The following is a 12,577-nucleotide window of genomic DNA, read 5'->3' as shown; positions in this document are numbered from 1 at the left end:
TTGGGGGAAAGAGCAGTTTAATCACAATAATAATAATAATAATAATTTGAACTCTCCCTGCATGCGCCATGAGGAGTTTGGATGTTCTCACTGCTGTTTCCTTTTCTTCCAGCTCTTTTTAAGCCCTGACCTCCAACATGAAACCTCACGGACTCATTATCTCATTAAGAGCCTGACGTCTTCATCCCGCACGCGCAAAGTGGCGTCTCTCTCTCTTTAAAAGCTCTGCCCTGCTTGTTTTAACTCTTTGCGCTCTGTCCTCCATGTCATCGGAGATTGTTTAGGTTTTTTTTTTTTTATTACCTCCCACTCGAGCTCCACCCTTCAGTAGTTCCCGGTAGATTGTGGCGTGTGTGTGGGTGTGCGCTCAGTCTGTCAGGACGCGCTTTTGGACGCAGTCGCGTTTTGGCGACTGTTTTCACTCCGTTTTCTTCCACATCCAGCTTTTTAAATCCTTTTACACGGTGTGGTCTATCCATCTTTCTTTCTTTCTTTCTTTTTCTTTTCTTTTTGAGCGTCAACTCCAAGCCAGAGTCGACGCTGGGGGGGCGAAGGACGCGCGTCTTCATGGAATAAAGACGCACGGAGCGCCAGAGGAAAGCATGACGGCTGCGCGCAGATTCTACGCGGTTCTATTCGCCCTCACGTCGCTGGGATTCGACTGTCACGCAGGTAAAGAATGCAAACGAAACCGTTTTTTTTTTGTTTTTTTACCCCCTTCATTCTATATTTATAGCCCATTTGAGTTGACCTGATTTCCACCGGGCTTCCTGACGCACTCGCGTCCTTTCTGTTTATTTATTTTTGCTCCATGGAGACCGAAGTTGGATACAAATATTTAAGAAGTCCCCACGAATACACCTGCTTTTTAAAAAAAAATCTGGATTATACAAACTGCTGTGACGGTCCAGGTTTTTTTTATTCAGTCGTCTGGGAGATTTATTGGCGTCGTGATGCTCAGTGCGTTTTAAAATAACCAAATAATTCACCACTTGATAGAAATGGACAACGAGTCCTTCTTTTCTGTCAATTCAGCATGAATGATTTTGATCTGTCGATTAATTAACGTCACTTTTCTTGCCGCTCCACATTCGCGTCAGTCAAAATCAACACGGCAACTCGTGCGTAAATGGAAAAAATACATGTGAAGATATGATAAGAAAATGGAAGGATTTCTCCTGACACGTGGATTCCAGAGGGTTCCATTTATTCACTTCTACATCACACTTGCCTCCCGTGTTGGTCTGTGAACAAACTCATCCGGATCCAAAGAAACCAGCAGCGGCGCGTTCCGTGACGCACTGGGTTAAAAATGAGCTCGAGGGGATAAGACGATTCAAAGTGCCACTTCACGAGTGTGACTCATTTAGACGCTCTTGAGAAAAAAACAGACCCAAAGAATCATTTGAATGGAACTTAGTTTAAGACTATAAAAAATAAATAAACAAATCAATCTTGTTCATTCACTTCTAAAATAATTTATTATCCATAATAGTCGCCAGATTGTATCAAGGATATTTTTTTTTTGATTATTTAATTATTCCCAAGAGCGGAGCTGTCCTGCAGAAACGGAAGTATTTGGATTTGTGATGTGAAATTGTCCCTGTAAAATGTTTCAAGCTGTTTGTTTTGGTCAGTTCGGATCCAATTTGCCGTTTTCTATGTAAGACATGTGCAAAAAAGTTCAATAATCATTATTTCTACAGGTCAGACTATTGTAAGTAATCGTCACAACTGTATTATAAGTCGCTTTTGGTGTCATTGCTCCTACAGATCAGATTGAGTTTTATTTATTCCTGACCACACTTAAGGTTTTAATGAATTTACATTATTTCTACTCATCACAATACAAGGAAAATCGTTAGAATTGGCTTGATAGAGCTAAACTGTCTCTGTATTCCACTGTGTTTACATGTGGATGGTTATTCACCTTACTCGCAAATGAGCTTTTTCCTGCACTGTGTGGAACGATTAAGGGACGTCAGGACGAGATGGTTTGATTACCAGATGATAATTGTTCAGAGCCATTCATTCTTCTGAGTTTGCACAAGCGGCGGAGATGCTCGTCCAGCAGCCCTGGTGCTTCTTCCAGCTCCATCCTTGCACCGGGGCTTCCTGCCCCTCCTGCTTCCTCATCACTGCATAAGTGGGCCTTTTTTCCCATCCTGTCTGAGTCTGACTGCAGCTCCACGCCTTATTTAACTCCCACATTACCACCACCGACACAGGCCTTTAAAAAAAAAAAAAAAAAAAAACCTCAAACTCAAGGTTCGCCATCAATAGGAAACGGACGCGGGCGGCACAAGAGTGAGACAGTTCTGATATTTTGAGGGGATTTGTGAGTAAATTTCATTGATGAAACATTCTTGGCTTGATAAAGAAAAGAACCAGCCAAAAAAATAAAAAAAAATAAAAATAACAACACACCCCAGCTCGAGGCGTCTTCGAGTCACATTCATGTTTACACAGGTCTGTTTTTAGATCATGAGTCGTTATATTGGAGCTGATCTGCACCTTGGCTGAGCAGTAAAGCAATGAAACCTGGCCACATTCATTGCCAGTGAAATTGAATCCACTTAAAAACCCTGTCTGACTAATTTTTTCTCCTCCTAAACGTGATATAAGATCATAGATAATGTTGTTATATGTCAGAACTGAGTGGAAACCTGACGTCCGTGTTGTTTGTTGTCCAGTTTCCTCCATGAGACTGTTGACGAGGCGGTGCAGGTACGTTGGAGTCGGCTGTACCAGTGGGAAGTGAAAAACAAATCGTACGTGAAGTCAAGAATAAGAGCGAGCAGAGATTTTCTGACCTCCGCCAACATGGACGCGGGGAGATGACACGTATTCCGCATCCAGACCAACTGCCTTGATTCATTTGTGTGGTTTGAATATTGCAAAATGAAACTTTTCAAACGTAACATTTACGTCGATCCAGATCACCGCCAAAATAAAATTGGTTCTACGTTTGAGCAAAATGCAGCCGCGTGCCAATTTCCATGCGGATCCACACACGGGGTCTTTGAGATGTCTTGTCAACAGACGAACAGACAAATTCCCACGCGGGTGATTTTATAACTCACTTGGCAGATAAGACGGATTACAGATAGAGAAGTAATTTCACCAAGATGACCCATAAAGTTTCTAATTACTCATCACAACACATCTTCTCAGGCAGCAGGAGGCTAAACTAGTTCAAATAAACACTACAATAATAAATATAGTTTAATCCGTTTGCATTAAAGTCTGTAGTTTTAATTTACATTTTTTTCCTGCTGCCATTTTGATTTAATGTGCTTGAATAAACTTCTATTTGATATGACCTATATACGGGAAATATAAAGTCATCAATGGCTGAAAGGCCAGTTCAGTTTTATGTGTCCTTGTCAGGCAGCAAAGTGTAAAAACATAAATAAGTGTGTTGTTTCATTGTAAAAAATAACCTAGAGCTACACTCGCTAGAGCGCAGGCCCTCGCCGACGCCACATTTGTTTGGTGGGACCGAGTTAGCATCGCTAACCTGTTATCCATTAGCACATATCAGTGCTAACGAGCCTGTCGGGTAGCAGCAGCACTGTGTGAAACACTGAGTGGGGAGCGTCTCCATGGCAACAGACGCTGATCTCCTTTAACCCCCTTCATGAAGCGCCTCTCCTTGTACGGGACGTCTTTTCACAGCTTTTGGGGATTTAGTCAGAAACGGTTTGGCGTCACCCTCCCAAAATCTAAATAATTGGTCCTTTGATGACGACAAGTCGTCCCTGAAGAGTTCATGAAATCTGGGTTTGTGGTTTTTGCGAAGAGTTGGTCAAATACATGCATACAAATAAATAAATAAACATTACCTGCCCAAACTTTTGCTGACCGAGGTAACTACGGCACCTACTAGTGGCCCAACATGAAAACTACATCGTTACCTTCGCCAACAAAAAATTTGGCGCGCAACGAAGTATGTACGTATGTATTTGACCAACTTTTTGCAAAAAACGAATGACATTTTTCAGCGACGATCTGCGATGCGACAGAATTCTCTTCAACACATTCAATCAGCGTTGATGCTGAACGCTGTTGTTGTTTTTTCTCATTCTTGCACAATAGTTTTTGGTTTTGGAGCATCACGCTGTTTAAAATGTTGCTGGAAAAACGAATAATGGAGAACAACCAGAAGTAGAAAAAGTTTAGAGTCAAATTGTTCTATCTATCTATCTATCTATCTATCTATCTATCTATCTATCTATCTATCTATCTATCTATCTATCTATCTATCTATCTATCTATCTATCTATCTATCTATCTATCTATCTATCTATCTAAATTTAACAATTTATATATTGTTAAATTTATCAATTTAACAAATTAACAACAAATTAAGTTTATATACTTAATTTATAAAATAATAAATTAAGTTTAGAATTTAACAATTTATATATATATATATATATATGTGTGTGTGTGTGTGTATATATATATATATATATATATGTGTGTGTGTGTGTGTATATATGTGTGTGTATATATATATGTATACGTTTAACAATTTAGATATTGTTAAATTTATAAATTAAGTTTATAATTTAACAATTTATATATATATCTATATATGTATGTATGTATAAAACAAAAAAAAATACTTTTTTTAAAGCTTCAATTTTTGAGCACTGCTCGCTATTGTGCACATTTCTCATTCGCTCATGTAACTGGGAACTGGGATAGTTAATTACTGGTTCACTCCTCTCTCCGTCTCTCTTTTCCCACAGACGTCCTTCCTCCCGTCTCCACCATCTCGTACGAGTGGCTGGATCCTCTCAGCGCCAAGCTGTCCTGGACCTGGGAACGACCCGGGGACCTGCCCCGAGGCTGCGACGTGGAGTATCACTTCTACCGGCGGAACAAGGGAGCCTCCAGCCAAAAGGTTTCCCTGAGTTTTGACTTAAAAAGGAAATTCAATCTGACACTGAATGAAAATGATCCCATCGATTCCATACGTCGGATTCACATCCAATCCGTGTTTTCACAGACGTGCACAGTGACGGGGAACCACTAATCGCACCCCCCAGCCGGGGAAACGTGATTCCAAACGATTCGCTATACGACTTTCGCGTCGATCCAAGAAGCAGCCCTCTCTTTCAGAATTGAAATGCCACAAGCGTTTTCGTTTCTGGTTCATACTTTTATCGCCTGTTATTTGTGTCAACAAGGTTTTTCTTGCGGAGAAATTCAGAACAGTTGTTACTTTCATCGCCTTTTTCTTCGAAATATTGCAGGTTTGTGTCTCGTAATGACTTTAACATAAATGGGAATAATAAGCAATAATAGCAATAATAATCGCAGGTTCAATTCCCTGCAGTCTGCCTGTTGAACGTTCCTGAAGCAAGACATTGAGTATAACAATGTAAAGTAGTCTGGCTACTAAACCAGTGTGTTTGAGGGCGAGGAGTCTGGAAGGTGGAGTTTCCACGATAAGGAAGGTGGAAGAGGTGGTGAGAAATATTGTCGGCGGGGCTTTATGAGCTTCACGCGCCGCCGCTGCACCACTTCCTGTTTTACATGACTGGACAAACTGCAGTGGAGACCAGCGCTCTGTGATCATTTCATTCCAATATTAATACACTGATGCATCATTACACAAAACATACACGGCGCACGGCACACTCACAAGTTCAGGAACAAATTGGAAACTCACTTCCTTGTCTGCTCGCCGTGGTTAATGTGTAATGGATATTGTTCTCTGTCTTTAGATTTCATGGGACTTTGATTTGAGAGATGAATGTGGTCAAAACAAGCGGCGTCTCTTTTACTAAATGTCATTATATTGCACATATAATGACAAATAATGTCCTTTTATTATGGTCTTATCCACAGTATTTGTTCATCCATTCACTTCAATCATTGACAGAGCAGGATCTATTGGGAAACTCTCTCCTTGGTTATGTACTCAAGGTGGCATTTTGATGCAACGTCTCTTCCTCTCAGCAACAGGCTGCAGGTCAAAGTCCAGGCGAAGGTCGTTCTGAGTGGAATCTGCACCTTCGACACGCTCGTGTTTTAAAGAACGATGTGCTTCAGATATAAGAATCCATACATGATGACTCTGTATTAAATCCTCCTATACAGAGTTAACCTGAACTACTTATTGTATTGGAAGACATAACGATGTTGTTGTGTTGCTTGGTAGTTGTGCAGTTGATTTGTATTGGTATTGATTTGGGTGTTAGTATTGGTATTAGCATTCAAATTATTATTAGAAGTAGCATTGGTATTGATATTGGTGCTAGTCTTAGCCTTCAAATTAGTATTGGTATTAGTGGCAGTAATGTTATTGGTATTAGTATTCTGACTTTGATACACTTTGATACCCTAATACTCTTACGTGTCCTGAAGACATGTCTTTTCATACGGGCAGGTCATGAGGACAAGTTAATACTGAACGCACCATTTGGCAGAAAAATCCAAGATGGCGGACATCGGGAAGACGGACACCGAAAAGTTGTAGCGTCTTGGCCGTTTTAGTGTCGGCTCATCCGGAACTTTACCAGGAGAACCTGTCCGTCGTACACGTTTGGCGTGTTCTCGGTCATTTAGGTGTGCTGTTAAAAAAAACCTGTTGGTACACGCCCACTGGTCTGCTCGAAGGATTACTATTGCAACAACACATCATCAGGAGGGTAAAACTAACCTGTCTCACGACGGTCTGAGCCCAGCTCACGTTCCCTGTTAGTGGGTGAACCATCCAACGCTTGGTGAATTCTGCTTCACGATGACAGGAAGAGCCGACATGGAAGGATCAAAACGCGACGTCGCTATGAACGCTTGGCCGCCACACGCCAGTTCTCCCTGTGGTCACTTTTCTGACACCTGCTGCTTGAAGCCCAAAACGTCAGAAGGATCGTAGGCGCCGCTTTCACAGTCTGTATTCATACTGAAAATCAAGATTGCCCTTCTGCTTCTTCGGCAGCCAATCGTTGACGTGAACCACGGATGGGAACTCGTGCAATATTCTGCAGGTTTCTGTTGTTTGAGGTGCACAAAAGACAAACGCTCAGTAATCTGATTACATAAAATACACATGCACACGGTGCTTCCTCGCTCTCTAATCAAACTTTTTGAACTCCATAACATCCTGATTTTTTGTGACATGTTTTATATGTCAGGAATTCAGGTTTTAGTCAAAACTAACACACATTTGCTTCTTTTGTTGTTGTTGTTTCCAGCCCGTGAAAGTAAAAAGCAAGTACTACAGCGACACCTACCTGACAGGAGAAACATGTTCGGATGGATGGGAAGTGGTGATCCAGGTTGTGGGCGTTGAGCCCTGTGACGGCTGGACGAGCATCAATAAGAGCACGACTGTAACTACGGAGAAGCCGGAAGGTAAAAGTTTTCGGTGATTTTCTATGTATCGGTCATCATGTCCGGGTGGTATTTTAGAGCCTGTCTGTACTGTACGTGCTTGCACAGGTCGGCTGGTGGAGGATTTTAAATGTGTGGCCGAGCCCAGTGGAATAAACTGTTCCTGGATCCCGCTGAATCCGGATCTCAACGTGGCCGTGTCCTACAGGTGAGGATTAAAATGTATGGAAACAGAAGAAGGACAAGCTGTACAGTACGTGCAGAAAGAAGAGGATTTACACAATATCCCTTCCAGTGTTACTTGGGAACTCGTCTGTAGCTTCATTATGGTGGAATTATAAAAGCGACAAAATGCTAAAACTGAAAACTTCCCCGCCGTCGTTTCAGAGAATTTTATATTTTTTTTCCCATGTTCTTGCAATTTTATTGCAAGTTGCAGCATTTTAAATCATGGAGTCCATAGACTTGGATTTTCTGGACGCTGGAGTTCGTAAAGCCTTGTTTGAATCGTATTTATATAATCGTGATTACAAGACATTATATCCATTTAAGAGCAACAGAGCAGTAGTTAAACTACATGGCATCTCTTTATTCATGTTTGCATACCAGACTTTTACACTCTATATCAACAACTGTCAAGATCCAAGCTGCAGCCGTGGATGCCCTAAAGGTTATGATATAATTACAATCCCCATCACCTTTGTATCAAATTCAACAGCAAAATGTTTTAATTTGAGGTAAAAATTGGCATTGTGGTGAAAGGAGGAATTGCAGAGTCATCAACAGCAAAGTAAAGGACGAAAAACCTGTCTTGAACCACTCCCGTCTCTGTCATTGCAGGCTTTGTGAAACCACAGAGGAAAATATTAAAAGTTTAAAAAGGTGCCGTCACGGTTACAGCGATGGGATGAGGAGCGGTTGTTACCTGAACGGTTTCAGCACAGACGTCTGTGTCCTCGTGGAGACCGACTCCCACTTAAAAACCTTCAAGCCGACACTCGGTTGGTTCCTTTTAATCACACATATGTCCCGTCACGCGCTTTCGTGACATAAGTAGAGTCAAGTGTGGACGACTCGCTTGTTGTCTCCCGTCTCCAGTGATCCCTCTGCCAGAGATGAGCGTCAGAGAGGACGGAGAGCGTCTCAGTCTGACGTGGACGACCCCGGAGCTTGGAACGAGTAATTGCTGGGATTACCAGGTCTGCTACAAAGAATGTGAAATAAAACAAGTAAGGTGCCTGACGTGTGTGATCTCCTCCCACATTTAAATATTAATGCTGCCAGCTGCAAAGAGATGGCGCTTCATGTATTGATATTATCCATTAATCGAAATTCTTTCCTTTATTTTTTCCCCCAGCGCTGCCAGACCATTCAGATCCCCCCCGAGCTCCCGGGAGAGCGCTTATTGCATGCCATTATTGACTATAATAATGAGTGTCGCTATGAGTTTGTGTACCATGTCACGTCCACTCATTACTGCCCGGACATGCGGAGCGACGGCCAGGGATTCATGACTTACGGTGAGAATCTTTATTTAAAAATGCAACGTTCTATCGCACACAAGGGTGTGTGCAAGTGCTTTAAGTGCAACCGGTACAACTAGACAGCTGCTCCTCGATTTGTATCCGATCTGCTCACTGTGGTGAAAAGTGAAGGTTGAAAATAAAAAAACAAATCATCATGCAATCTTTTGTCTGGGCTGGTCTGGACTCTCTTTAGTACGGCGGCCCTGAAGCGCAAACCACAACAACAAATCACTAAACACAACAACAAATCACTAAACACAACAGCAAATGAAAAAACACAACACAAATGAAAAAACACAACACAAATGAAAAAACACAACACAAATGAAAAAACCAATACAGCAAATGAAAAAACACGACAAAATGAAAAACACATTTGTTGTTGTGTTTTTTCATTTGTGTTGTGTTTTTTCATTTGTGTTGTGTTTTTTCATTTGTTGTGTTTTTTCATTTGTTGTTGTGTTTTTTCATTTGTGTTGTGTTTTTCAATTTGTTGTTGTGTTTAGTGATTTGCTGTTGTGGTTTGCACTTCAGGGCCACCGTACTTTAGGGAAGCGTTGGCGCCGTCTGCTGGTTGTACACTAAAATACACTGGAGGGTCTCGCTTCACGTGACACACGTCTGAAGAACAAGTAGATCTGCCCAGAAGTGAAGCGGGTGGGGGGAAAAAAAAAATGCTTTTGAGATCTGATAAGTTTGTAGGATGAGACATGTGACATGTGTGGAGTTCAAGTGAACAAATCATTTCATTTCATTTTTTTTCTCCATTTTATTATTTATGTCATTCATTTAAAACGACGCAACAACAGCATGTCATATGAATGAAAAGGAGCAGGAAGAAGTAAAACTTATAATGTCTGCCCCTTATCAACACAAAATCATTTACAGTTCCAGTTCAGTTCATTTGAGTGTCACATGCAGCGTCTTTTTCCAAGACATCAAACACAAAATAAATCAATAAGGTTGATCTGCTACTCCGCAGTGTTGTATTTCTGTAACATTGATCATTTAACAAGTTTCTTAAACACATCAATGGATTTAGAAGTTTTAATTTTACAATCAAGACTGTTCCACAGACCGACTCCTTCCATTGAGATGCATTTTTCCATTACGGCCGATTGAAACCTGGGTTTTGTAAAAAACCTCAGTTCCTTTCAGTTCACATCTACTTTTTCTCTTGGCGAATCTGTTTTGCAATCTGTTCGGTAAAATTTCCAGATGAGCTTTAAACATGGTTTTTAGAAGGTTATACTCCACAAAATCTTTAAATTTCAGTGTTTTTAGTTGTCTATATAAAGGATCAGTATGGTCTCTGTAACCACTTCCACTAGCGACTCTAATCGCTCTTTTCTGTAAACGAAAAATTGGATTAATGTGTGTTTTACAGGCATTTCCCCACACTTCAATGCAATAGGTCAGATATGGAACAATCAATGAGTTATACAACAAAAACAAAGCACTCTTATTTAGAGAATCTTTGACTCTATGCAACACAGCTATTATTTGGGATACCTTTACTTTGACATTATTAATATGTGATTTCCATGTCAAATGTTCATCAATCATAATACCTAGGAACTTAATCAACGTGTGTTGTCCTTGTCACAGGTAGTAATCGAGTGCCTGTCCAGCCCATGAAGTCTACCATTGTGATCGCCAGCATCCTTTCCATCGTTATGTCCATCTGCTTGGTTCTGGCCTGCTACTGCTTCAATAGGTGCGTCTTTTAAGAGTCGTCTGTGCGTCTTCCCCAAAAGCTCCCGGAATCGCAACGCGCTTTTCTGTTTGTTCCGTAGATACAGAGCCGTCTTCTGTCCCAATATACCCGATCCTTCGGTGCTATTCAACGGGAACAAAGAATGGAAGGTACAGTAAAGGGAAAAAAACGAAAGTGTTTGGTGTGTCTCTCTGAGCAGGAAGTTGAGCCCACGTCTTTGTTTTTTTTTTTTGTTTTTTTGACAGACCACGATAAGCCGCCTGTACACGCCGATGCCTGAAGCCACTGAGCCGTGCAAACTCACACTGGTGGCTGAAAACAGCGTCCGCCAGGAGAACTCCTGACAGGCTGGTGGTTCACCCTGAGCACCAGAAGGCTTTGCCTCGCTCCTCTCTTCCGATTTGAAGACTGAAATGCGTCGCGTGTCTGTGGCGGCGTCGGTCACCTCCTTTCTGGTCACGTCTCATCGACAGGCTTCGGCCACAAAGTGGATTTCAGCCTGCCGAGGAGTCGCTCTCTGACGGGCGTGCGATTCACGCTGGGACAGGAAGTGAAAACTTTGGCACCGCCTTCCAAAAGAGCTGCTCAGCGCCGAACCCTGGATCTTGTGTGTGAAGTTTACTGGGAAACGTGTGCGCCATCATTTCTTTTTGTATGCGAGTTGTTCTTCTAGGAGCGGTGCACTTTTCATAGCTCCAAGAACTCTCGGGAGGGACGGTACCTGATCGCATCAAGAAGAACCTCGTCAGTTCACAGAACTGGGTTTTTAACTCGCTGTTTTCAAGGGGATGCGTTGCTATCTTGCTTTCCCTATCGTAAGAATACTGTCCAACACTTGAATGGACTGGCAATGGCAATGGACAAGTGAGAAATTCGTTACAAATATAGTACAAAATGAAAGTCCAGACTGAGAAAAGTCTTTGAGACAACTTCCCCCAAACTACACAAAAATGAAACGGTCAGTTTTCCGTTCGGATCCCAGGGAAACTGGCCTCAGTAAATAAACGCCACTCCTGCTGCTCCCGTGGTCTCTCTCTAATAAATGAATGAATAAAGCTGGTATTTAAGTTGACCAGTTTCATTATCTACTGATATCTGCATTAGTGGTACACTGGCGTCTACTGAAGTTAGCGGACAAGCTTGGGTCGCGTTGCAATGCCCGTTTGTGCCACAAGGTGGTGTCGAGATCCAACAAAGCAGGAAGAGGTCTTGGTAGCGACCAAATCAAAAGCTAATTTGTGAAATCCGAGAAACAGATGCGACGCCTTCTATTCACCTCTTCTGAGGGAAGAACAGGGGCGTTTATTAATTCCTTATCACAACATGTTGGAACCATCAACCTGCTCGAACTTTACTTGGAGAAACTTCTGATCTGAGCCACAGATTGTTTCTGTTTTTACGCAGCCTGCGACTTTGATGGGAATTTGGGACTTAAGTGTGTTTTTCTTCAAACAAACAAAAAAAGCAATGATGAAAACTGGGGCCTCTCCATACTGGATAATGAAGTAATTCAACAAACGTGGATGTCACTTGGTTGATTCTGTGTAAAGTGATGACATGAGTATTGACATTTCTACTTGCTTATTTACAATGAGATGTTTCACCCTGGGTTCTCTGCTGACTGTGTTTTAAGGAGATAATAAAGACAATCTGAATTATTTGATTATCGAGGAATCTTGTGTTTTCTTGGCAGATGTTTGAAGGAAATGATGTTAGTCTCACGTTTCAATGTAATCTGCAGTGAATTTTATTAAATGCTCTCAAAGTTCTTCTTCTTCTTCTTCTTCTTTGCAGCTTCTCTTCAAAACACTTTTCAGTTTGCGCTTTGTTCACCCACATACAAATATTCAACGTCACAATACGGAAAGTGTGACGTCAATCAATCGAAACAGGCGAAGGAGAGAAGAAGCAGGGCTTTTCTCCTGCCTCCAGGGACGACCCCGCTTCTCCTCACATGAAAGGCTGAATGTTCACATGTTCCAAA

The 12,577-nt window shown here is 41.7% G+C and overlaps 1 protein-coding gene across 1 annotated transcript; it reads left to right on the top strand.

The window, feature by feature from the left end:
- Positions 1–385: 385 nt before the first annotated feature.
- Positions 386–12,361, top strand: LOC308147106 (uncharacterized protein). Its single transcript, XM_080519187.1, has 10 exons — positions 386–672; positions 4,758–4,912; positions 7,212–7,371; positions 7,459–7,558; positions 8,191–8,351; positions 8,449–8,579; positions 8,708–8,870; positions 10,485–10,593; positions 10,673–10,742; positions 10,839–12,361. The coding sequence occupies exons 1-10, from the start codon at positions 603–605 to the stop codon at positions 10,935–10,937; spliced, it is 1,218 nt and encodes a 405-aa protein (XP_080375313.1). The 5' UTR covers positions 386–602; the 3' UTR covers positions 10,938–12,361.
- Positions 12,362–12,577: the final 216 nt, after the last annotated feature.

Source organism: Blennius ocellaris (genome assembly GCF_963422515.1).
Source record: "Blennius ocellaris genome assembly, chromosome: 23".
Classification (NCBI taxonomy): Eukaryota; Metazoa; Chordata; class Actinopteri; order Blenniiformes; family Blenniidae; genus Blennius; species Blennius ocellaris.
The sequence above is the reverse complement of the archived record's forward strand: the minus strand, read 5'-3'. Positions and strand labels throughout refer to the sequence as shown.